The sequence below is a fragment of the Coffea arabica genome, chromosome 10c (assembly GCF_036785885.1).
Source record: "Coffea arabica cultivar ET-39 chromosome 10c, Coffea Arabica ET-39 HiFi, whole genome shotgun sequence".
NCBI lineage: Eukaryota > Viridiplantae > Streptophyta > Magnoliopsida > Gentianales > Rubiaceae > Coffea > Coffea arabica.
This window is the reverse complement of record NC_092329.1, coordinates 16,027,073-16,048,496: the sequence shown is the minus strand read 5'-3', so window position 1 is coordinate 16,048,496 and position 21,424 is coordinate 16,027,073. Positions and strand designations below refer to the sequence as shown.

At 34.9% G+C, this 21,424-nt stretch overlaps 2 protein-coding genes across 5 annotated transcripts; both read right to left on the bottom strand.

Moving 5' to 3' along the window:
• Positions 1 to 114: 114 nt before the first annotated feature.
• LOC113713257 (uncharacterized) lies at positions 115 to 4,386 on the bottom strand. Of its 3 annotated transcripts, none has more exons than XM_027236936.2 (6): positions 4,164 to 4,386; positions 3,791 to 3,885; positions 3,151 to 3,289; positions 2,558 to 2,798; positions 2,412 to 2,467; positions 115 to 445 (listed from the first exon to the last, which is right to left on the bottom strand). In XM_027236936.2, exons 2-6 carry the CDS (start codon positions 3,832 to 3,834, stop codon positions 275 to 277), a joined length of 651 nt encoding a protein of 216 aa, XP_027092737.1. In that variant the 5' UTR covers positions 3,835 to 3,885; positions 4,164 to 4,386; the 3' UTR covers positions 115 to 274. The 3 variants fall into 3 exon arrangements, with proteins under 3 accessions (XP_027092737.1, XP_071925143.1, XP_027092738.1); XM_072069042.1 differs by having other exon boundaries at positions 2,412 to 2,470; positions 4,164 to 4,381; XM_027236937.2 differs by having other exon boundaries at positions 2,412 to 2,464; positions 4,164 to 4,381.
• A 2,703-nt stretch (positions 4,387 to 7,089) lies between these two features.
• Positions 7,090 to 20,932, bottom strand: LOC113714835 (galacturonokinase-like). 2 transcript variants are annotated; one of them, XM_027238943.2, is made up of 14 exons: positions 20,654 to 20,932; positions 20,068 to 20,181; positions 19,246 to 19,317; positions 17,821 to 17,864; positions 17,122 to 17,275; positions 14,786 to 14,851; positions 13,403 to 13,482; positions 12,760 to 12,859; positions 11,612 to 11,796; positions 10,724 to 10,764; positions 10,608 to 10,636; positions 9,835 to 9,904; positions 9,619 to 9,708; positions 7,090 to 7,524 (listed from the first exon to the last, which is right to left on the bottom strand). In XM_027238943.2, exons 1-14 carry the CDS (start codon positions 20,684 to 20,686, stop codon positions 7,280 to 7,282), a joined length of 1,323 nt encoding a protein of 440 aa, XP_027094744.2. In that variant the 5' UTR covers positions 20,687 to 20,932; the 3' UTR covers positions 7,090 to 7,279. The 2 variants fall into 2 exon arrangements, with proteins under 2 accessions (XP_027094744.2, XP_027094745.2); XM_027238944.2 differs by having other exon boundaries at positions 11,612 to 11,787; positions 20,654 to 20,931.
• Positions 20,933 to 21,424: the final 492 nt, after the last annotated feature.

Below are 21,424 nucleotides of genomic sequence, written 5' to 3'. Positions count from 1 at the left end.
GAAAAGCAGTTCAAATCCCAATCTTAATGTCAAGTAAGAGTGGAAAAGCACAAAGAGAAATAACTGGCAGCATTGTGTAGCCATTTTTTATGATGCTCCACGTATTCAAACCCATTGTCGAACGAATAGTTTGTATTTGACCATAAAAAGGACCTGGAAGAACTGTCAATTTACAGGATGGCATCTTATACATAGGGTAGACTCCTTTGTCATACAAAAGTATCTAGTAAACATATAGGGTCGGATGAGAATGCGAGGGACCAAAATAAGCAATTCATACCAATGAGTTGACATATAAAATTAGCTCGGGAAGATTTTCGAGAAGCAAAGTGAAAATCGCACCAAAGACAAGTATTAAAATAAAAGCCAGCAGTATCTTCCCAATATACACCAAACTGAGAGATGCCTGGGACTTTTTCTGTGAGGTACTTGAATCATCAATAACCTGAGAAAATGACAGAATTGCAAACTGTCAGCTGTTTCAAGGTTTCCTTGTCCTACCTTACAACAATCCTATCAAAAAATAGTCACATGGCTGTTACGCTCCTCCTCCCCCTTCAAACCCCCCAAGCCAAACCCATCCTCCATCTCCAAAACCTGGCTGAAAAGAGACGCTAAAGAATTTAAATGTAATTTCCGCTTGGGTTCATAACAGAATACTTAAGCTTCCAGCGGCAATTACAAGGCCCAGTATAAGAAGCAAGGGAATAGCATATAATAAAAAAAGATTTCTTCAACTCTTTTGAAGACAGGTTTGTTGTAAAATTACACGCTAAACGGATGCTTATTAGTGGGATGTACTAAAATTAGGAATCTGATTTCTGATGAAGTACATTTACTAGAACCTGTAGAGTAATGATAAACTAATCCAAGAATGAGGTCAAAAATTTGACAGAGTCAGCTACAAAATTGAGGCAGAAAATTGACCCGTACAGGATTACTATGATGATAGAAAGACTGTCAATGACAACCACCCTAGAAACAAACAATTATCACGATATACTACAGCAGTAACATTCTGTGATATCAAAAATTTTTTTTTAAGTAAAATGCTGTAAGTCCGATGATTTAAGCAACCAAAAAGTGCGAGAGACCTTCAAAAAATCAATTACAGCTAACCACAAAGTGAATATAATGCAAGATCAAAAAAGACCCATGATGATCATCTATTATACTCCATCCGTCCCGTTTTGTTTGTCATGTTTCAAGAATCAAATGTTTTAAGAATAGTGGTTTGATTGTGATGTTTGTGCTTTTCCTTCCAATCTTACCCCCACAAATTCAAATTTCGAATTTGAATGGTAACATACATATGATTAAAGGGAAGAACTATATTGGAAGGAGAGACTGAAAAGTGCTTTGACCTTTTTAACAAAAGAAACATTTTGAGACATCCCAAAATGGAAAGTACGACACTTCCAATGGGATAGAGGGAGTATGTGGTAGTCTTTATTTAAACTTGGACCTCGTGTTCTTCCCGTAAAGATACTTGTGTGCATTTCTTCAAGAACTTAATACTGCTTTCCACCTCAGAATATAATACTTTTGATGATCTATAAAGTGCTCAAATTCAAATGTAATGGCACATAAAATCAAGTAATTTACCCTAGGAAGAGGCTATTACCCAAAAGTCACCGCAAATGGCACATTGCAGTATTTCTTTGCATTTTTCTTTCCTTTACGTCCAAGCTGAGTAAATTGTTTAAGAATTGGACAAAGAATGCATATAATTCTTTTTCACTCCTGCAGCTTATTTGTGGATGATTTACTACTTCGGGATGAAGCATGTTAATGCAAGCATTCCTCTACAGGACTCCATCTAAGGGCATGAAAGACATTATATCTCTGTAAACTCTCGTGTTCCTACGTGGTTCTTCTGAATGAGCTGTGAAGTTAAATAAGCCATGCATCTTTAGCATAGTCTAGCTGAGAAAACTTTCTTAGTTGGTTTAAATACTATTGTTGGATTGATTTGTACCATGATGCATCCTATGTACTTTGACAAGTAAAATTTTAACTTGCCAAATCAGTTGTAGTTCTGATCATGCCATAGACCGATCCAAAAATTTTCATTTATTTGCAAACTTTCCATGAAGTCCTTCCATCTAAATAAGCAAGCCCCCTAGGGATTTAAGCCACTATGATAAGGAAAAGACCCACCCCATGAAACCATCCATGAGAGTTTGCTACTAAAGAATCTAAATTCTACAAGATCCAGTCCCATGGCTGTTGTCCACAAACCACAAGCATATAGATTACTTCATCAAATCTCTAGCAGAAGTTTTCCACTACTCAGTTGCCATTTTCATGTGCTAATGATATAACCTCACTGCTTGTAATTGAATTTCATACACCAATACCCACAACTGTGCAGAAAAAATAAGATCAAAAGATGTTTGTTTACCCCATACCTTATCATCTGGTCTCTTCACTTTTCTGGTGGCAATATTTATACCTTTTTCAACTCCTGCTTCACAAATAACAAACAAATAACTATCAAAATTTTATGTCAAGTAATCATTAGCAAACAAATTAAAACCAAGGAAAAGATCAGCACCTTGAATATAATTAACTGTCTGCAATTTCCAACCAGGCCCATAATCTACAAGAAGTGAATTAGGACCAAAGCTTACAGGTTCTTCTCCTTCTTTAACAGCTTCAATATGGGATGCCAATGAAATCTCCAATCCACCTTCTGCTTCAAGTTTCTTGTTTATTAAATTCACTGCAAAACCAGCTTCTGTTCCATTCGAAAAACGCCTAATCTTCCCTGACCTTTTACACAGAACTTCGAAAAACTACAACAAATAAACACAGACATAATATCAAATGAATGCTAAACACACAAAAAGCAATAATTTACCATCCAAAACCACAATTTTTCTACATATATATATTGAATATTGTGCATTCTCCTCAAAAGGGTCAATTGATTTCAAGCAAAAAAAAAAAAAAAAACCAAATTCAGTAAGACAACCAGCAAAGGTGTAAAATTTCAAAAGGGTCAAGTGAGTGCAGGTCAACAAATCCAAATTCAGTAAAAGAACTGACATGTTCTAATATACAAACACTAATAATACACAAGAAATAAAACTAAAAATTGCTCAGCAGTTGTAACTACAGATACAATTAAGACTATAGGAAGCTCACCAGAAGAGGTTGCTGTGAAGGAGGTTCTGATGATGAGGAATGATTATGCACTTTCAAGTTATCTTCTGCTTTTGCAGCTGGAGAATTTAGAACAGAGCAGAAATCGACCATCTTGTACTGTTTGTTTTCATCTTCTTCCCTGATGAGATTGAAATCCGGACATTTTAGCCAGCTAAATTGAATATGAACTGTCCATCTCATTCAATTATGCAACATTGCAACTAATTCGATCTGAACCATTGCTCTGGTTGACTACAGAACTCATATTTTTATGGTGCGGGTAAAGTCAGATTCTTAGAACTCATGAAAATATTATGCCACTAGTTTCTTTCCAGGGCAAATGCACGGAACTATTTTGCACTGCATAGTACAATTAAATACAGCAACACAAAAATTAACACTGAAAAAAGTACTGCAAACTTCAATCTAAAGTAAAAGTACTAAAACAAATTAAACACAGCAAATTAATTTATTAAGCTACAATCATCTGCCCAAACAAAAAAAAAAAAAAAAAATTCCTAGTCCAGCATACCAGAATATAAGATCAATATCAAGACTTTCATCACAACTAATAGAGTCTGCTGAATGCATTTTAGTAACCAGACTTGAACGAATCACAGTACACATAATTAACAATCACCATAAGCAATCTCCAAGGCAAGAGATCATCGAATAATTCGCCATCGTGGGCTGGCGAATCTAGACTGCTCTCCAATCAACCTTTGCCTGAGAATCCTGCAAACAAAAAAATTAATTAGCTTGTCAAAACCTCAGTTCCTAACTCAAATAGAGGGATTGATCGAAGAAATCTCCAAAATCAAAACAAGACCATCTATCAGAATTTTCATCCGTCGCAATATATGCGAGTAAAACGGTTTATAAGAATCAACTGAATAAACAACAAAACCATGACAGCTTAGGGCTTATGATCATAAATTAACCTTCCCTCCAACTTGTAACAGAAATTAATTCTAACGAGAAGACATAAAAAGTTAGAAAAGGCAATTGTATACCTCTAGTTTAGAACTCCGCGTAAAAGTTTATCTCCCACGAGACGGTGTAGAATTTTAGAAACAGAGGGATTTAGTGGAACAGAGTTGGGGGCAGGGCAGGAGAGTTGGGAAAATAAAGAAAGAAAAGGTGCAGGAGAGTTTTGAGAAAATAAAGAAAGAAAAAGGAAATGAAGGGACCTCTCCAAAATTGATAAAAGGAAAAAAGGAAAACGCGTGAATCCAAAGGCTCAACAGTGAATGCCTGGACCAAAGTTTTAAAAGTCTCTCCTGATCACTTCTTATTGGATAACTTTAATTCAACACTTAAATTTAATAAATTTATTTATATTTGATAATTAAAAATTAAAAATTTAAATAATTAAAAAATAAATATTTAAATTAATTGAGTGTCACTGAATTTTTCAAACAAATTTTGCTTCAAAAAAAAGTGATAAATGAATAATTTATCACTTAATAATAAGATATACACTCAAATATATCGAATTTAGTACTTAATAATTCAATAATCTAATGAATTCGGACTTCAAAATTCATATTTCAAATATCAATTTTCAAACTTCAGTTTTATCAAACGCACAGCTCAACCCGTAGGATAAGTATTAATACAAAATGATTTTTTTTAGCATATTTTGTTCCCTTAAGTGCATGAAAGTATGCAACATAGGAAAGGTGAGTCCATTATAAATTTCAAACATTAGTATTCACCTAAATTATGAAAACTTCAGCCTATGGATGGACACTTTTGCAGACAATATAGAAGAATCCATGTGGCGAAACATGGTACATACTTGCATCATACAATATTTTTTTCAATTAAAAGTGTGGTGTAAACATATGCAAAATTTCACGTAATTCGTACGTGATTAATATGAATATATTAAAAATACGGGTAAAATTATTAAAATTTTCAAATATTATGCTACATTATCCGTTCTAATTCTTATTTTGATATATACATATATGTGTGTGTGCATGTATATGTTACCTTATATACAACTAGAAAAATCTGTTAATAATTGTTACATAAAATTAAAAAAATTGAAGTATAATTTAGAAAGCACAATAAACAAAAAAGCCTAATAGGTGCATGCTAATGTTCTCTAAGGCGAGATTTTCCTGTTTCAGTAGCTTGCAGGTAGCCTGAGATACAGATGCTCTTTTAGTACCTTTTTTTTTTTTTCATACTTTTTCAAGTCAATCAATTACTACAATCAACATTTTTAAAAAGATTAAATGACCCTTCACTTCCTTTGAAAATCCTTTTCTTGCTGTACTGTATGTTGAACAACACACTGATATTGTTCTGATAAAGAGTCATTAATGAGATATAAGAATAATAGTGTTCTGTTGCCAACAGCTTATGCAGAATTCAATTGTTGCTAACAAATATCTAGCCACTTTTTCTTTTTTTTTTTTATAAGGGAACCAGCAGCTACTATCTGAAAATGCGCACTGAAAAAACTCTGTGTCGTGCAATAGCCCGTCAACCACACGGAAACGTAAGACGTACTAGGTAAGTCCTATGTGACGAACAGATGTCTCAGGAAAAATTCAAACTTGAATTGGTAGGAAGGCACGACACCAATTCTATCATCTCGGCTAACTCAAGGACGTCTCGCACTTAATGTATAAAGTTTACAGAATAAATTTCTATAGTCCACGGAACCATAACATGTACAGAATTCATTCCTGGATCGCCACTAGTAATAGGGTTGTTTTCACTCTTCGTCATACTATAAGAATGCATCTCCTTGTTTCATCGTCACGATCTATAACAGGATCGAGTTTTCCATGTCTAGGTAATTCAATTAAGTCATTGCCATATTTCTAGACTGTTTCATGGTTACCTGTCGGATAAATATCAGTAGTATTTACTTGAAGATTTTGGCGAAAAGCATGAACAGCATTCCTCAGAGCTTTCTCTCTAAGCCGAAGAATACTACACAACTGCTTACTAAATCTCTTATCTGAATTCTGAAGCAAATGCTAACAAAAAAAAGCTCTGCGGATACAAAAGAATCCTTCATTGCTTCTTTATTCTTTCGTGCAGCAACCAAAAGAACACCAATACTGAAGTTCCCTGCAGTACAATCTACCCTGGTATTGCCCTTTACTGATGGCTGTTTTGACATAAACTACTCAGTAGCACACAAAATCAATGCCGTGTCGATTCCGGCCTTAGTGAGTATTTTTCCAGCTAAGCCATCCTTCTTCTCCAAAAGGGTTTTCATCAAATGCCCAAGACTCCACTGTTTGTTCGTCCTTCCTTTGCCATGATCTAGGCAAAACTCAGGGAGGTATTTTTAGAGGGGATGAAAGATTTACATGAATTGAGACCGTTGTTCAAGCATGATGATGGTGGTGATGATCTTCTTGTGTCCACAAACTCATGGAAACTCCCATGCAAGGAATAGGAAGAGGCTAAGTACGATTTTGAAACGATTTCCTGTTACCATATGTCTTGAAGTTTTCATGGTATCACTTTGGTTTTCTAGTTATTAAGCTAAGGGAAAGAACATTAAGACCTTGGTGTACCTTGTCTGATTTTGGAATATGATACATTCCCCTCACCTCTCTGAAAAAGTGAAATACGACAGAGACCAAATTTTGTTTTTCTTTCCCCGCTTCTAAATAGTCCAAGAAACTAAAAATGACAGAATATATATTGAGGACAAAATAGTATGCAAAGAAGAGAAAATGAGACTTGAGAGATAACATCCCAGTCATGGTGTTACAAATTCAGTTTCTCTTTGGTTTTATAGGTTTTTCTTTACCTTTTTTTGGCTGTGGGGGGGAAGGGGGGGGGGGGGGTGGGGGATTTACAGAGTTTTGTCATGCTTAGTCGAGCAAAATCATTGGATTAGTTTTATATTTCATCTTGGTACACAGTTCATTCATTTGCTAGTATACATGCATTGCAAAAATCTTGAGACAAATCTTACAATTGTTCATTGCGGAACCAATAATGCTCAATTTAATCGCCAGATGAGGCACTTTCGTGCCCTCTCTATATTTCCTTGGCCTACAGACCTGATACAACACCATATTATGCAGTGGTGTCCTTTTTTGGGTACAAAAGAACGGAAGAATGAATCAAATAATAAACGAAGAAGAAGTCATATGACCCTAGCACAATCGCCTGCTTCACATATTATGACTGCCCGCTCTTGGTCGATTTGGCTTGCCAACTTTGGCTGGACTTTACGATATTCATTCTTGACAAAAGATGCTGCATCCAATGCGCAGTCTGCATCCACAAATGCAATACAGCAACCACGGAAACCTGCACCACTGAAACGTGCTCCAAAAACTCCAGGAGCCCTCAAAAGTATCTCATACAGTTGTATCAATGGTTCACAACCTGGACAGGAGAAAATAATGAAATTTGTTTCCTTTTCCGTTTCTACCATTTCCTTTAACAGCTAGGCATGACAATAGTGCAAATTATGCATGAGGTACGTGTATGTATAAAGCCGTTGATGTTAAGTCCAAAAACAAATTAGTTGATTTGAAGTCGGTCAGCGCAACTCAGCTCAATGATAATCAGGAGGTTGAGCAAAACCTCCTTAACAGATTGAGACTCAGAAGGAGCTTATATTTTCTTGATTAAGTTTCAAAGATCAATCGCAGGTTCACGCCTCATGACAGGTATTAACCAAGCCCCAAGCGAGTTTGAGGCAAGCTGACACACTTGCATCTTAGAATGTTTACTCTGACTATTGTCAGATCCAGTTAATCTCGTATGTTCCTACAGACTACTAGCTTTTAGAAAATTAGATGCCTATTGATCATGCAACTATAAGCAAGCATAGCAAACAGAGCGACCAAATCAAGCTGGATATTCATTCCATTGATATAATCTTAAGCATAAAACAAGCCAAACTAGATGATAGAGACTTACATAAGGTACTTGAATCGGTAAAAGCTAGAGTAATGTTTGCTTCTCGCAGAACTTTTCAAATCCTTATGATTCTTGCAGAATATGAAACATTCAACAATTCAACATAATCCACATTAAAGAGAAGGAAAACATTTCCAGTGTTAGTAAAGCGCATTAAAATTGCATTGGCTGACACCTGTACTCAATCTCCTCCATGCATTCAGTGAAGATATGAAAACTTTGACCATGTCAAGAAAGAAATCTTGTCTACAACATTTGTATTTAGGTTTGGGAGGCTGGCGGCTGGGGTTGGGGCACTGTGTGTTTATTTATTCGCTAATACACACACTCTCTCTCTCTCACTCGCTGACCCCGCTTACTCTTTCTCTCTCATTCACTCACTGCTCAAGAAGCAAATCACTTCTAGTGACCTTTAAACATAATGATTTCACTGTTTTACCTTAAGCTAATTCTGTCAGAATAAAACCATTGTCTACTGACTAGTATATAGGACCAAAATAAGAAAATTCTGCAAAAGAAATAAGGTGTCTTGATTACATGAAATAAGAATGCTTAGTGTACAAGATAAATACAATTAAGAAACACAAATAGAATGCATTTCAGAAATACTAATAAGTTAATTCGACTCAGGTAACACAATACATCAAAAATCAAGAACTGGTTCTTTTGCAAACAATGTTGTGGAATATGATCACTGCACTTAATCATCAAAAATACCAAAAAGAAGGAAATTTGCTTATAGATCATCCAATCAGCTCCAAGATTCTCCCTAATAATTCGATAAAACTTTGATATAATGTGCCAATACCTATAAGATAAAAATTTTCAATAAGAGTTGTGATTTGTAAAGCAGAAAATGTTACTGCATTTCTAGAGAGCAGACAAAATGCGGTCAAAACTGTAGAAAGGGGGGTGGGCTCCAGATAGTCAAAACTCCCCTTTTCTTTTTTGTTATTTTATTTGACTTCAGCCCACATCAAATAAAATAGAAAAAATTTATCCAAATATGCCAAATTTAGGAGTGTCCCAAATCTTTATTTTTCATATCCTCATCCTACAAACAGAGTGTGGCCCCTTAATGTCAAAATGTTAGGGCTATTGTACCATAAAAACCCAACATAGACACTATACATCTACAAAATTATTCATACTTCCATTTTAATAAATTAGGTTTGCAGCAAGCTCCTCTCTAACTTCTAGTAAGCTCACATCTTTCTAAGATTGTCTTCTACATTTGGTGCTAGAAGGAAAATAATCAGGTGTTTAAGAGTCCAGAATACTGTAGAACAACACAAAAACAAGATCTGGCAGTTTCCCTCATGGTCATAGGAATTTAGGGCAAAACCTACAGTTTTACCTCTAACTTGTAGCAGCTTGTATAACCTTTAATAAAGTCTAGTGCCTTTATGGTTACCTTGTCCTTTACATCGTGTAGATATTGTCAGACAATCAACATATCGGAACAAAATAACAAATTCAACTCTAGAAGAGCATACATTTGGATGCTAAAATTAAATTTGGACAAAAACATAAATCAACAAAAGCAAATCATACCACTTTCGTAGTTTTTTATCGAACTGAGACCAGATTCTGAGATAAGCTTCCCAAAATCTTTAAGACTGCCAGAAGCCCATGCTTCAACTCCTTCAATCAGAGAAAAGATTTTTAGTAGTCTATCATGAAAAGCAAATTTGAAGGAAATGTTCAAAAGTGGAGATTCAATTACAGCAAAGCATAAGGGTGTTAATGACATGATAGAAAAGGCTGTACCCTTTATAACACGCTTATTTTCTGAAAAGTAGTGTTCTGCTCTTCTTGCCAGACTGGGTTCCAACTTGCTCTGCATAAATTTTTCAACATTCACAGCATGAGATCAAGTGGAGAAGGAAAACCAAGTAGAAAGAACAGCCAAGCTCATTATTTCAGACAATGCTGCATCAACATGAAGAAGATTTAAATATACAAACACAATAAAATACTATAAGTCACAACAATGCACTTCTAAGTGCGTAGAAAAGGAAAGTTACTGATATAGTTCATAACTTTATTGAGTAATTAAGAGATAGATTCTTTTGCTCTATCCTTGTGCTACCTTGCGTTACTTGATGAATGAATGGGACAGGTCATTAGGTCTCTATTCGCAGAAGGTCATAGTGTATGCAAGATTTCAACAAATAAATTCATATTGAGCTACATAATAGCAGCAAGAAAGTAACTTCACAAGTTCTGCATCTAATGCAATCAAATGTTTCATAGGATTCACTACATGATCTGAAGCTGCAAATTAAAAAGGTAACAATAGATAATATATCACAATAATCAAAAGAAATGCTGACTTCCAACTCATAAAATACTATATACAGAAGCCAGAGATCAATAAAAATAGTTTTCCGTGCTTAAAGCTACAAACCCCAGTCCTATTTGTCAAAATGGATATCTAAATTTAGAAATAATTACTAAGTCTTTAAACCATTAAAACATGGTTGAGAAATTCTACAGGAGAAATGTAACCTTATTTTAAAAAGCATTGTTTTTAAGCATACCTTGTAAGCCTCATAGATTTCTGGTTGAACTGCACAAACATCAAAAAGAAAAAGAAAAATCTCAGATTCATTACGTAGGCTATAAATGACCAAACAGATATATGAAATTTACTGACCATTGGACAGCAGAGGCTCCAGTCCTTCCTTGCCGGAAGCTCTGTGTAACAGTAAATGAGAGACGAAATGAACATGACATTTATACTTTACTCATCCTTGTAAAACTTTAAAGAAAGAAATAATAAATCTTTTGCTAACATATACATAATGTGTGAAAATTGATATTTCAGCTATTGTCTACATAAACAAATTGACTATTGTCTACATAAATGAAAATCATAGGGTAAAAGAAATGACAAAACTACAAAATATAAAATTAAAACCAGTGAAAAATTCATGAGAAAAACTAAAACCCATCATTTATTAACAACCTTCACTTCCTTTATAAGATACTAGCACTTGTGCAATTGTGCTCTATAGTATAACTCAAATGCTGGCAATTAGCCAATTAGGAGCACAAAAAGCATCATTCAGTTGTGCATCATACTATAGCTGAAATGGAAGGTAATTTTTTATTAGGAGCAAGACAAAAACAATATAAATCAGTCTTGCTGAAATGGCTGGTAAATTAATTAACTAGAACACAACAATCATAGTACATACGGCATTTGACTAAGTTCTGTTTTTCAACAACTAATGAATAGGATGCTCATCAGAATCCAATATGTTATGCAATTTGATACCCACAATGACATACTACATGAAATCACAAATCACTATCAAAAGTTTCAGCATAAAACTGTCTCTAATTTTCCCTAAGTTGTTTCTTCTAAAGTGCTTCAAAGGTTACAATATGCCAGTATGTTATTCAAATTTTATAAGGTGGCAGCTTAGTTTAGGATTCATAAATTTGGGGGCCTGTAGTTTCAGTCTATTCTAGACACAAATGGGGACAAGTATCATAGAGAATAATGGACCATAGAGAATAATGGATTAATAAATCTTACTGCAACAGAATCCTTGCTGCCTCCTGGCATTCAGTGACTCGACGATTGTATCCAGGATTGGTTGTCAAGGCCTGCTTCAAGCCCGAAGGTGCCAGTAATATCTTATATGAACTCTTCATACTAATCTTCTGGCCATTGAGCAAATTTGGGGGGTGTATGAGCTGGTATTCTTTGGTCTGCACAGACTGTCATAGGTTATAATAAATTTTGCAATAACCAGAATATTAGTAATAAAAGATCTTAAAAGATGAACATGATATACCTCCATCCCAAGTTTAATGGCGTTTTCTTTTATTTTTCCAAAAATAATGTCTACTTTGTTTTTATATGACATGCAATGATATTTTGCATAGTCAAACAAGATAAGGGCCCGTAATTGTTTCACTTCTGAAAACATTAATGTGTCCAATTGCTCCTTAATACTCATCTCTAGTTAAATTAATGCATTCAATTTAGATGGTGATAGTGCAATCAAAGAGAAATGAAACAAAAGAATGGACAGGAAAAGAAGAAACAGAACAAGAGCACAGACAGAGAAATTAAGAAAGGAAATATAAAGGAGGTTGTAAAGAGGGGGAAAATATGAAATTTTCTAACTTCAAGAAAAACTAAAGCAACCTACTTCCCGGAAGTGTACATGTTTGTAATCCTTAAAATGCTGCAAACTATCTCCCTATTACTCTATCAAAGCAGTAAGAACAACAAGAAGATAATAAAAATAGTGCGTTATGATCTCAAAGAAGTTTTCTTGGTCCATCAAAGGAAAGCTACCCAGCATGATCACAACCATTAAACATATAGTTATGTACTATTATCATCCAGTCCACACATTATTGCCCCTGTACCAAGTTAAAAGACGTACAATGTTTCACAAAGTCCCATCAATTTAAATAAGCCATAAACAATAGGAAGGCAATGACAAACCAGGAAAAATCATGTCAAAGCTTGAGAACAACATATCAAATTCATTGGAAACAGGGAGAAATTCATGTCAAAGCTGCAGAAAAACAATATCTAGGCAATGGAAAAAACTAGGAAAAGTAAATGTCCAAGGTCCCAAACAACAGTAGGCACTAGAAAGGAAGCAATCAAAGGAAGTAACTTCAAATAACTTAGACACAGAAAATAACTAGAGTTAAGTGATCAACCTTGCAGTTCATACAAGTTAAACAACCATAACTTGAAAGCAATATTGCTGATTGATCCAATATTCCATTCCTCAGACCCAAGTATTCATTCTCAATCAGCCTGCGTGTGCCAAATGTAGTATTGTAAACTCCGGGAAACAAATGCTTGAAACTATACATCTATCACATAAACAATCTTTAGCGAACTATCTTCCATTCATCCAACTCTATGACAAAAATAAAATTCAACCAACTGACCAGTCCTGAGATAACCTACTATTCTGGTTGATTGCAAACAATCAACCTGTGCACAACCTGTTGGCTTCTGTACCAGCACAAGATTATAGCAGATACAATACATCGGCTGCTAAAATATTCTGGTTTATAAGTTCCTATGCAATAATTTTGTGAATTTGAGAGACCTTGTTATAAAAACTAGAGAGTGTTGGCTGCCTTCTGCTGGTTAGGCATATGCATGTGATGGACTTCCATTTGTATATCATCCAATACTCTTTATAACATGTATCTCCCAGTCCATTAATATCAGACAACTAAGAAAAGACAGTATTTGAACACAATGAGAATTGCTATATCCCACATATTTGCTTACAGGCCTAATACATAAGATGAAGGAAAGAAGAAGATTGACATCAAGGAAGCATACCTATCATACTCAATATTTTCTGTTGGAGAAATTACGAGATTATTTGCATTTTCAAAAGCCATCAAATAAGCTATTCCGACCTGTTAATAATGTAATAGAAAATCAATCAGATAAGATTAAATTAAAGGAAGTTGCAGTATGGATTGAATAATGTAACAAATTTATTACTAAAGAAGGATTTAATCCTTTACCTCTCAATGACAGATTTGAGAAAAATATACATTGTGGATCCGAATGTCACTTAGAAAGTGAGAAGTTGGATTAAGAATTGCAAAACATAATTTTTGAATTGGATTAATATTTCCATAAGTATGAGTAAAGGGTCCATGGATGAAGATAGGAGATTAGATTTCGAATTGTAACAAAATCTTCAATTTTTTATTGGTAGGAAAAAAATTGAAGCAAGTAGCTATTGAAAGACAACTTTGGTTCACTAGAGACAGCAACCTATTCTATTCTTTTAGCTCAGTGGAAACAAAATCCCTTTCCTCAGGATCTTCTCAAACAACAAATAGCGTCAATATTTAACTGAACAACTCAGTAGTTACAAAAGATACAGGAATTACTATAATGTGGTTAGTACAGCTTTATTCTCTTCTCCAAAGTACAAAAGAACAAGCAGATTTAGTATTGGGTATGACTTTATCATCATTATAGCAGCTGGTGTCTAAAGATCGCCAGAGAACTTAATTCACATCCTGGATTTGGGTCCTGTTTAAGTAGTAGTCTAAATTGATTTGAGGCTCTGAAGTTCCAACGAAGAGCCTTGTCCAACATTGAATCAACTAAAATCCAAGGATACAGGTCCACTTACACATGAAAGTGATGTAAGAAATCTTAAGAGATTTTTTCCAGGAAACATGAACATACAAAAGTTCAAGTTCCACAAACAATATTTACTACTTGAAAATAATTCCCAGTGGAATATGAATTTTTTAAGAACTTACAAAGAACAAAGTGTCCTTCAAGATTATAGTAACAGGACTACATCCTGATGATGTGGTCTTAGGAAAGAAAGGAATACATCAAAGCACCAATTGTACTAGAAATTTGAGAAATACACAGAAATTATTAAGAGTACGTAAGGGGCTTCTGGAGAGGACTCCAAGGGGCAAATCAGAATGAAGATCTTGATACAACTCACTTCTTTTGCAGTAGAACTAAAATAAGTAGTAAAACAGAAGAGTATGTCAACATGACCAGGACCTTTTTTTTGGGGGAAAAAAAAGATTGATCACATTCACCACCAAAATATAAGTATATGACAGGACAATCAATTACATAGAAAATGATGAATGACAGCAGGCTTAACTTAAAGAAAGGAATCCACAACATTTTCAAATACAATGCAAGAAATTGACTATAAAAAGAAAGCTAACTTACAGCTGCAGAGGAGCTGAGACCTGAGCTATCAAGACCATCAGAACCACAAATGAACCCAATGATACCCTGCAAAATTGTCATGCTGGTTTCATATTAAAAACAGCTGTATGCAGAACCCCAATAAGAAAAAGTGCTTATCTGTATAGAAGAAACAAGAGAGATTGTCTGCGTAAGAACTAGGCAAAGTGAAAGAGAAGGATCATTCGAACTTAAGTGTATTTGACTTGGTGATTTAGATCATATGGAATTAAATCATACTACATAGGCCATATAAAATTAGCATTGAGTTTGTGAATCATTTCAAACAGATGACATCTTTGAGTTCAAACAACAATCAAATCAAAGTATTTCCAGTTCCCCTCTAAATCACAAAATATAATTTAAGATGAGTGAGGAGCGTTTTAGCATAAGTAAGACCAAAGACATGGAAAATAATTTCTCAAACAAGCGGCGAGCTCAGAAGACAGGAAAGAAATCCAGATTCCGGGACAAACCCAAAAAGTCAAATATTCTGTTTTGTGGAATACTGAAGGTCCTTGTGACCTTGTTGAATTTTTTTTTTTTTCCAATTTCCTGTCAAAGCATATAGGTTTCTAGGTTAGAATCAAATTCTACACTTCTTCTTTTTGTGAAATGATCAAGGTTTTCATTGAAAGTTTACCCTGAGCAAACAGTGCCAGACATATATGACATAATATAACATTTCAAAATTCATTTGAGGTTATAAAGAAAAGATACAAAATAGTGAAAGCGATTTGCGTAAGGGCCTAAGATTACCTTCTAATAATAGGCAATTTCAAGTGCCGTGGCAAGAGGAAGTGCTGAAACTCACTATATCTATGACATTACATTATCCAACTAATTTCCTTCAGTTAGATTCAAAGAGGAAAGTACCAGCACGAAAAGATTCAAGCATTCAGTATGAATTAAAGTTGCCAGCAGTGATAATGCATTGCCAGGAATCATGGAGTGGTTACTAGCTTCTTCACTGGTTTCATTTAAACGCATAATTCAGCAAGGTAGAACCCATTTCATGGCTCGAGAGTCTTCAAAAGTTTTGAAGAAAGAAAAATTAGAAGAAGAAAAAAGAGAACTCTACCAGCCAAGAAGATGTCTAAGAAAGCACTTGCATGTCTTCTCTACATTAACCATGTTTAATCCTTTATTCTTTAAACACAATTAACAAAACAATAGAACTTTTAACTTTTAATGCTGCAAATGAGACGAAACAGGAAGGACAAGCTTTGAGTCACAAACACACTAGGGAAATCCTTATCCAGTTGTTTTTTAGAATACGAATGAAACTTAAACTCACACTTTCCAATATCTATATCCAACTAAGTTCCATTGGTACAATGATAAATCTGGTCATCAAAAATGATGTTTTATGCACCCTTAAATCACAGCAGATGATGTTGGCATTCCTAAAAAAGCCAAAGGCACTCCACTTGAAAAATTTTCTCCCTTTCATGACAAAATTGCCCTTGGCTCATTTGGCTTTAACTTCAACCTCTATTGCTCCATAGTCTTCTCGCGAAAACCTTAAAACTGGAACTTAGAGCAATAGTTTGCAGATTTGGGAGAGAAAAGTTCAGTCTATGAATCATCAATCAGTTTTTGCTTCTTTTTTCTCACTAAACTTTGCACCTGATGTCTTACTCTATTGCTCAAAAGTTGACATTTACTTGTTAATTTGCATCTCATAGAAAATGACAGTTGCATAAATTATACATATGTTACAACATAATCAAACCTTGATTTTTATGGTAAGTGAAGAGAGGGAAGACAATTGCCTAAGCGAAAGCTTAAACATAAGCAAGAAGAACTCATTGGATTCTTACTTTGCTTTTGCAGAAGTACATGATTTTTCAAAATCAAAAGAGAGTTTATGCACCAATTGCTATGAAAAGACGTGAGAGTTGTAGGGGAAGAAATTCTTGGCTACTAATGGAGCATTGCCTAATCGATTCTGTGGGAATAGGTGGTCATTTAATTGTCTTTGAGGGTAGTTTTGTCATAAAAGGGAGAAAAATCTCATTTATGGAGTCCCTCAAGCCTTTGAGGAGTGCTGATGTCATTACTCTAAATTATGTGTCTATCAATTAGGCATAGATTGTCCTTAAAGGAGTACATCTTTCCACATGTCAGCACCCATCTTTTCCTAGAAAAAATCGAACATTATGGAACTCATTGTTTCCCCTTAGCTTCCACCAAAGATTGACCATCTTGCAGAAACTCAACCAAACATGCAGATCCCGATCAGTTTCTTAAAAACTACGTTAAATGACTCAGTTCAGACACATTTTAAATCCATGAAAAAGGACAGAATCAGTAACCTTTCTCAGGAAGTTTCCTCTCTTTTGCAAGGCATAGAGCGCACCCCTGGCATAACTTCCCCAGTTACATTCTTCCTCTGATTTGGATGAGTTCATTACTGGAATTGTATTATTTGAACCATTATTGAACTTTGGAAGCTGGATTTCATCAATTCTGAAAATTAATAATTAGTGCATTAGTCATTTCATGGAAACATACGTATATAAGAACTTATTTTGACTGGAAGAAATATGGGCTTCATGTCTACAATAACAAGTGTAAGATTTTGTATGTAGACTAATCAACAACTAGGCAACTGTCTAGGATCTTTAGTCCCAGAAAGCTTTTTCTTTATTGGACGACATCATCATTCAAGAAACAGATGAAGATTTTTTACCAATTCCTGGACATAAAATCAATACCTCAGAATCCCTACCTACACATAAAGAATCTTTAATAGACCGCTGATATATATTTTACAAGGCCAAGACCTGATTACATTGATTGACCTCAACACCAAGATGGAACTCAAGTAATTCATATTACCATGGGAAAATGAAAACTAAGATGAGCGAAATCACCATTATCCTGCAGAATTGATCTCCCTGTATTATGCACAACTTACCTATGAAAAAATAGACAAGAAATTGATGATTAAATACATTTCAGCTCAATCATGGAAAGTGATCCTCTGCAATGAAGTCATTCAAATTTTCAACCTGAACTTAACTTCCCCTTGGAACTGCCCTGATGAGAGTACAACCTACAAAAGAAGTTTCAGCAACCGTCAAAAAAAGAGAATGGTTCAAATTAAGTAATTAGTAACTCAGTTATGCTCCACTAATTTGGTACATATGCTAGCTAGCACATCTATCTCTCAAACATCCGCATAGAAAAGATTTGCACTATAGTGGCAGAAGGAAAGGAAGAAAGCTTCTCCCTTGCTTCCAACTGCTAAGACATAAGACAATCTAAAAGTTCTTTTTCCTAAAAGAAGATGAGAGGGGCTATTGCTCTTTAAAAAGAGAGAAAGAAGGACAAAAAAAAAAAGAAAGAAAAGTAAAGATAGGTAATACTAAAAATCGAGAAATGTAATCCAACCTGCCCAAATGGCTTTTAAAATTCAATTGGACTGTAACCTGATCTCATTAGAGTTAAATTTAACTCAACAATCATTTGACTCCAGAAAAGATAAAAACGTGGCTTAACATATCGAGGATTAGCTGAGAAGGTGATTAACAAGTGATATCCAGGAGCAGCCAAGTGACATAGGACCTCTTCTTAAAACCAGGAGACCCAATTTAGGTAAAAAAAAACGGTGACACTCAAATCAACTCTCACCGCATTTCAAGGCCTATACATGAATAAATCTTCCATCTACAGAGCTTGAAATGCAAACAAACGATAAATTGTCTGAACTTCATTTCTTTATTGTCCCTCAGTACTACCTTAGCTTCTTGGTACATTAACCGGGCCCCATTAAGCCCTGGTTCCACTCGTAAGCCCTCCCCTTGCCCGTTCCCCTTGTAATGCTTAGAGTCTTCATTGAACTGAGATATGAAACCAGAACTATATTTTCACATTTGTTTTTAATGTCCTCAATGGTTATACCCACAATGTCATCTGCATGTAGTTCTTTAATCTTCAAGGAATGGTCTACCATGTTTGAAAATTACTCTCAAAGCTGCAAGATTTTTGTCAAAGCCATTTAACCCGTTACACAAGAGAGATTTACCTTGTTACACTGTACACCACTAGCAACTCATAAACTTGGACCTGTTACCTGCGGTTTAAACTAATAAACTTACCTGGTCAAACAATTATAGGATGTTGATCAAGGGGAAACTTATATTCTCCTAATATTTATAAATGGTTAAATGACAGGACTTCAACATTAGTAACTGCAGGAAATTAATGACATGTCTGTCTAATGATCAAGTCTATGTTAGTGTATATGAATTATTCTCCTTTATGAACTACCTAGCACTTTTTTTTATTGTTTAATGTAAAAAAAGTTTCTCTGTCCCAGTACCCAAATATGTGCTCAAAACAAATTTATAGAAGTAAAAGAAAGCATCAAGCCAAATGGTACATGAGTCTGGTCAGAAGTTCAAATACCAAGTCTGCATGTGACACAATCATACCTGCGAATCATCAGAAGGAACAAAACCAAGCAGAATGCCCTTATTTATTGTCATAGCAGAAACTGTTCCACCCTGTTAGATAAAATTATTCCCAGATTATCAAATTGTTGACTAAAATTTTAATTAGCATACTTAGTACAATCAGTAAGTTAATTAAAAAGTGCAAGAGAAAAGTTAAAAGTCAGATATACAAGTTTTATAGGAGTCTAGGGCATTAATGGATTCTATATGTAATCAAAACCAACATGTGACATTTTGCAAAATGGTACCAGTTGCATAAGTCAACTCAAAATTCAGCAATTGGATATATTCTCATTTCCGTTCCTTTTGCCTTGCAGATAGGGGTAAGGGGAGGGTGGGGTTTAGACTGGGAAATGGCTAGCCAAGTGAGGCCATAGATGCATAATTCCAAGCAGTCATTGCCAAAACCATCTTTTGGTCATATGAATCTACCAACAAGCTCAATGCAGGCGATGTCCATATACAGCCAGAAATATGCTAATTCCATGTGTTCAACTCATGACTGACACAGCCTGATGAAGCAACACCAATGTGAAAAGGCTTAGGCCAGCTACTTTTATACGTCAACCACATGACCTGCATAGCACAAAACAACCTTGCCATTGAAGAATGGCAAAGTCCCTTCACCATAACCACCCCTAAAGCTTTTAATTGCACATTTTTTATGTTTTTAAAAGCATGTCGTGATAGTTCAGTGACCGCAACATCTTCTCTACAAAACTCTCTTAAACTGATCCCTAACCGTCTAGGCCAAGAATCCAAGAAAAATCGAGCATGTAAAAGGAAGAATTGTGGACTCACCTGATGATCAATGTGAGCTCCCAAAGGACAAATCCGGTATGGAGATACGACAAATATAACCTCTTTGGCATCTCTACCAGACATCTGAGCAACCTTCTCTCTCATTCCATCCAACTGCATTATTAATTTCAATAACAAACTGGTAGAAAATTTCAAAGAAAAGACAACATTGCAACACCAAACTTCAATGCACCGACACTTTTTCAGCATCACCAGAAACGTTTATAGACATCTTAGCAACCTTCTCTCTCATTCCATCCAACTGCATTATTAATTTCATTAACAAACTGGTAGAAAATTTCAAAGAAAAGACAACATTGCAACACCAAACTTCAATGCACCAACACTTTTTCAGCATCACCAGAAACATTTATAGACATTTAAAATGGGATAAAATCATTTGCATATCATTACAAAATCCCATTTGCATATCACGATAAAATCATTCAAAGAATTGAACCCACATTACCATTTTTACTCAATCAGCTACAGATGACCATTATACTAAAATCTTTCAATCAAAACACAATGAATAACAATATGTCAAACACAAACCACAATATGAAAAAAAAAGGCCCAGAATTACCTCCGACTGAGAAGGCCAAGACATCCCATCCATCTTTCAAGATTTGATTCTTTTTTCTTTTATAACTCTTCACGTGATTGTCCAATATGATTGCTTATTTAAAATGGGATGTCTTGGAAATATACGGATATAAACTGTAAAAAGTGTATGTTAAGAAATATGAGTGCAGTTTAAGAAAAAGAAATGGGCACCATAATCATTGTGATCGTGGTGCGGTTGAAATGAACCGGGAAAGAGTTGTCGGTTGAGAAGTCATAATCGTATGAGAGCACCCTCATGGTTGGAACAGTAAGATTTATTATTATCTAAAGTGTCTTATTCTTCATTCTTATTCTTTTTTTTTTTTTTTGTCGAAACGGTAGGATCACTCTTATCTGGTTATCTCTATTACTATGATCTTATTTACCTACAAATTGCAAGTCAAACTTGGAGACTTTGTCAAACCAGGAGACTTTTGCAAACTAATTCAATTAGGATTAGGATGACAACGGGACGGTTTGGAAGGTATACAATAGTCTTTCCGAATCCACCACCCCTTTCCAATTTGTTTCTTATTACTAGAGCTGTTAAACGAACCGAGCTGTTCGGTAGCTCGATTCGTTTCAACTCATTCGTATTCGTGAAAGGCTCGTTCGAAACCTTAAACGAACCGAGTTCGAACGAATTTTTTTGTTCAATTAATAATCTAGCGAACACGAGCATGTTCGCGAATTTTAACGAACGTTCGCAAATATGAACATAATTATCATTTGACAAATTTTATGGTTAATT

Bases quoted from the DNA above. Each gene is read 5' to 3' on its own strand.
- LOC113714835 (XM_027238943.2), bottom strand. From the start codon at position 20,686: ATGGATGGGATGTCTTGGCCTTCTCAGTCGGAG. The intron at 19,318-20,067 runs GTGAGTCCACAA...TTTATCTAACAG, and splicing joins GAGCTCACATTGATCATCAG to GGTGGAACAGTTTCTGCTAT. The intron at 14,852-17,121 runs GTTACTGATTCT...ACAATTTTGCAG, and splicing joins GAGGAAACTTCCTGAGAAAG to GGTATCATTGGGTTCATTTG.
- LOC113713257 (XM_072069042.1), bottom strand. From the start codon at position 3,834: ATGGCGAATTATTCGATGATCTCTTGCCTTGGAGATTGCTTATG. The intron at 2,799-3,150 runs GTGAGCTTCCTA...TATTTGTTGTAG, and splicing joins CTTCACAGCAACCTCTTCTG to TTTTTCGAAGTTCTGTGTAA. The intron at 2,471-2,557 runs GTGCTGATCTTT...TTATTTGTGAAG, and splicing joins GACAGTTAATTATATTCAAG to CAGGAGTTGAAAAAGGTATA.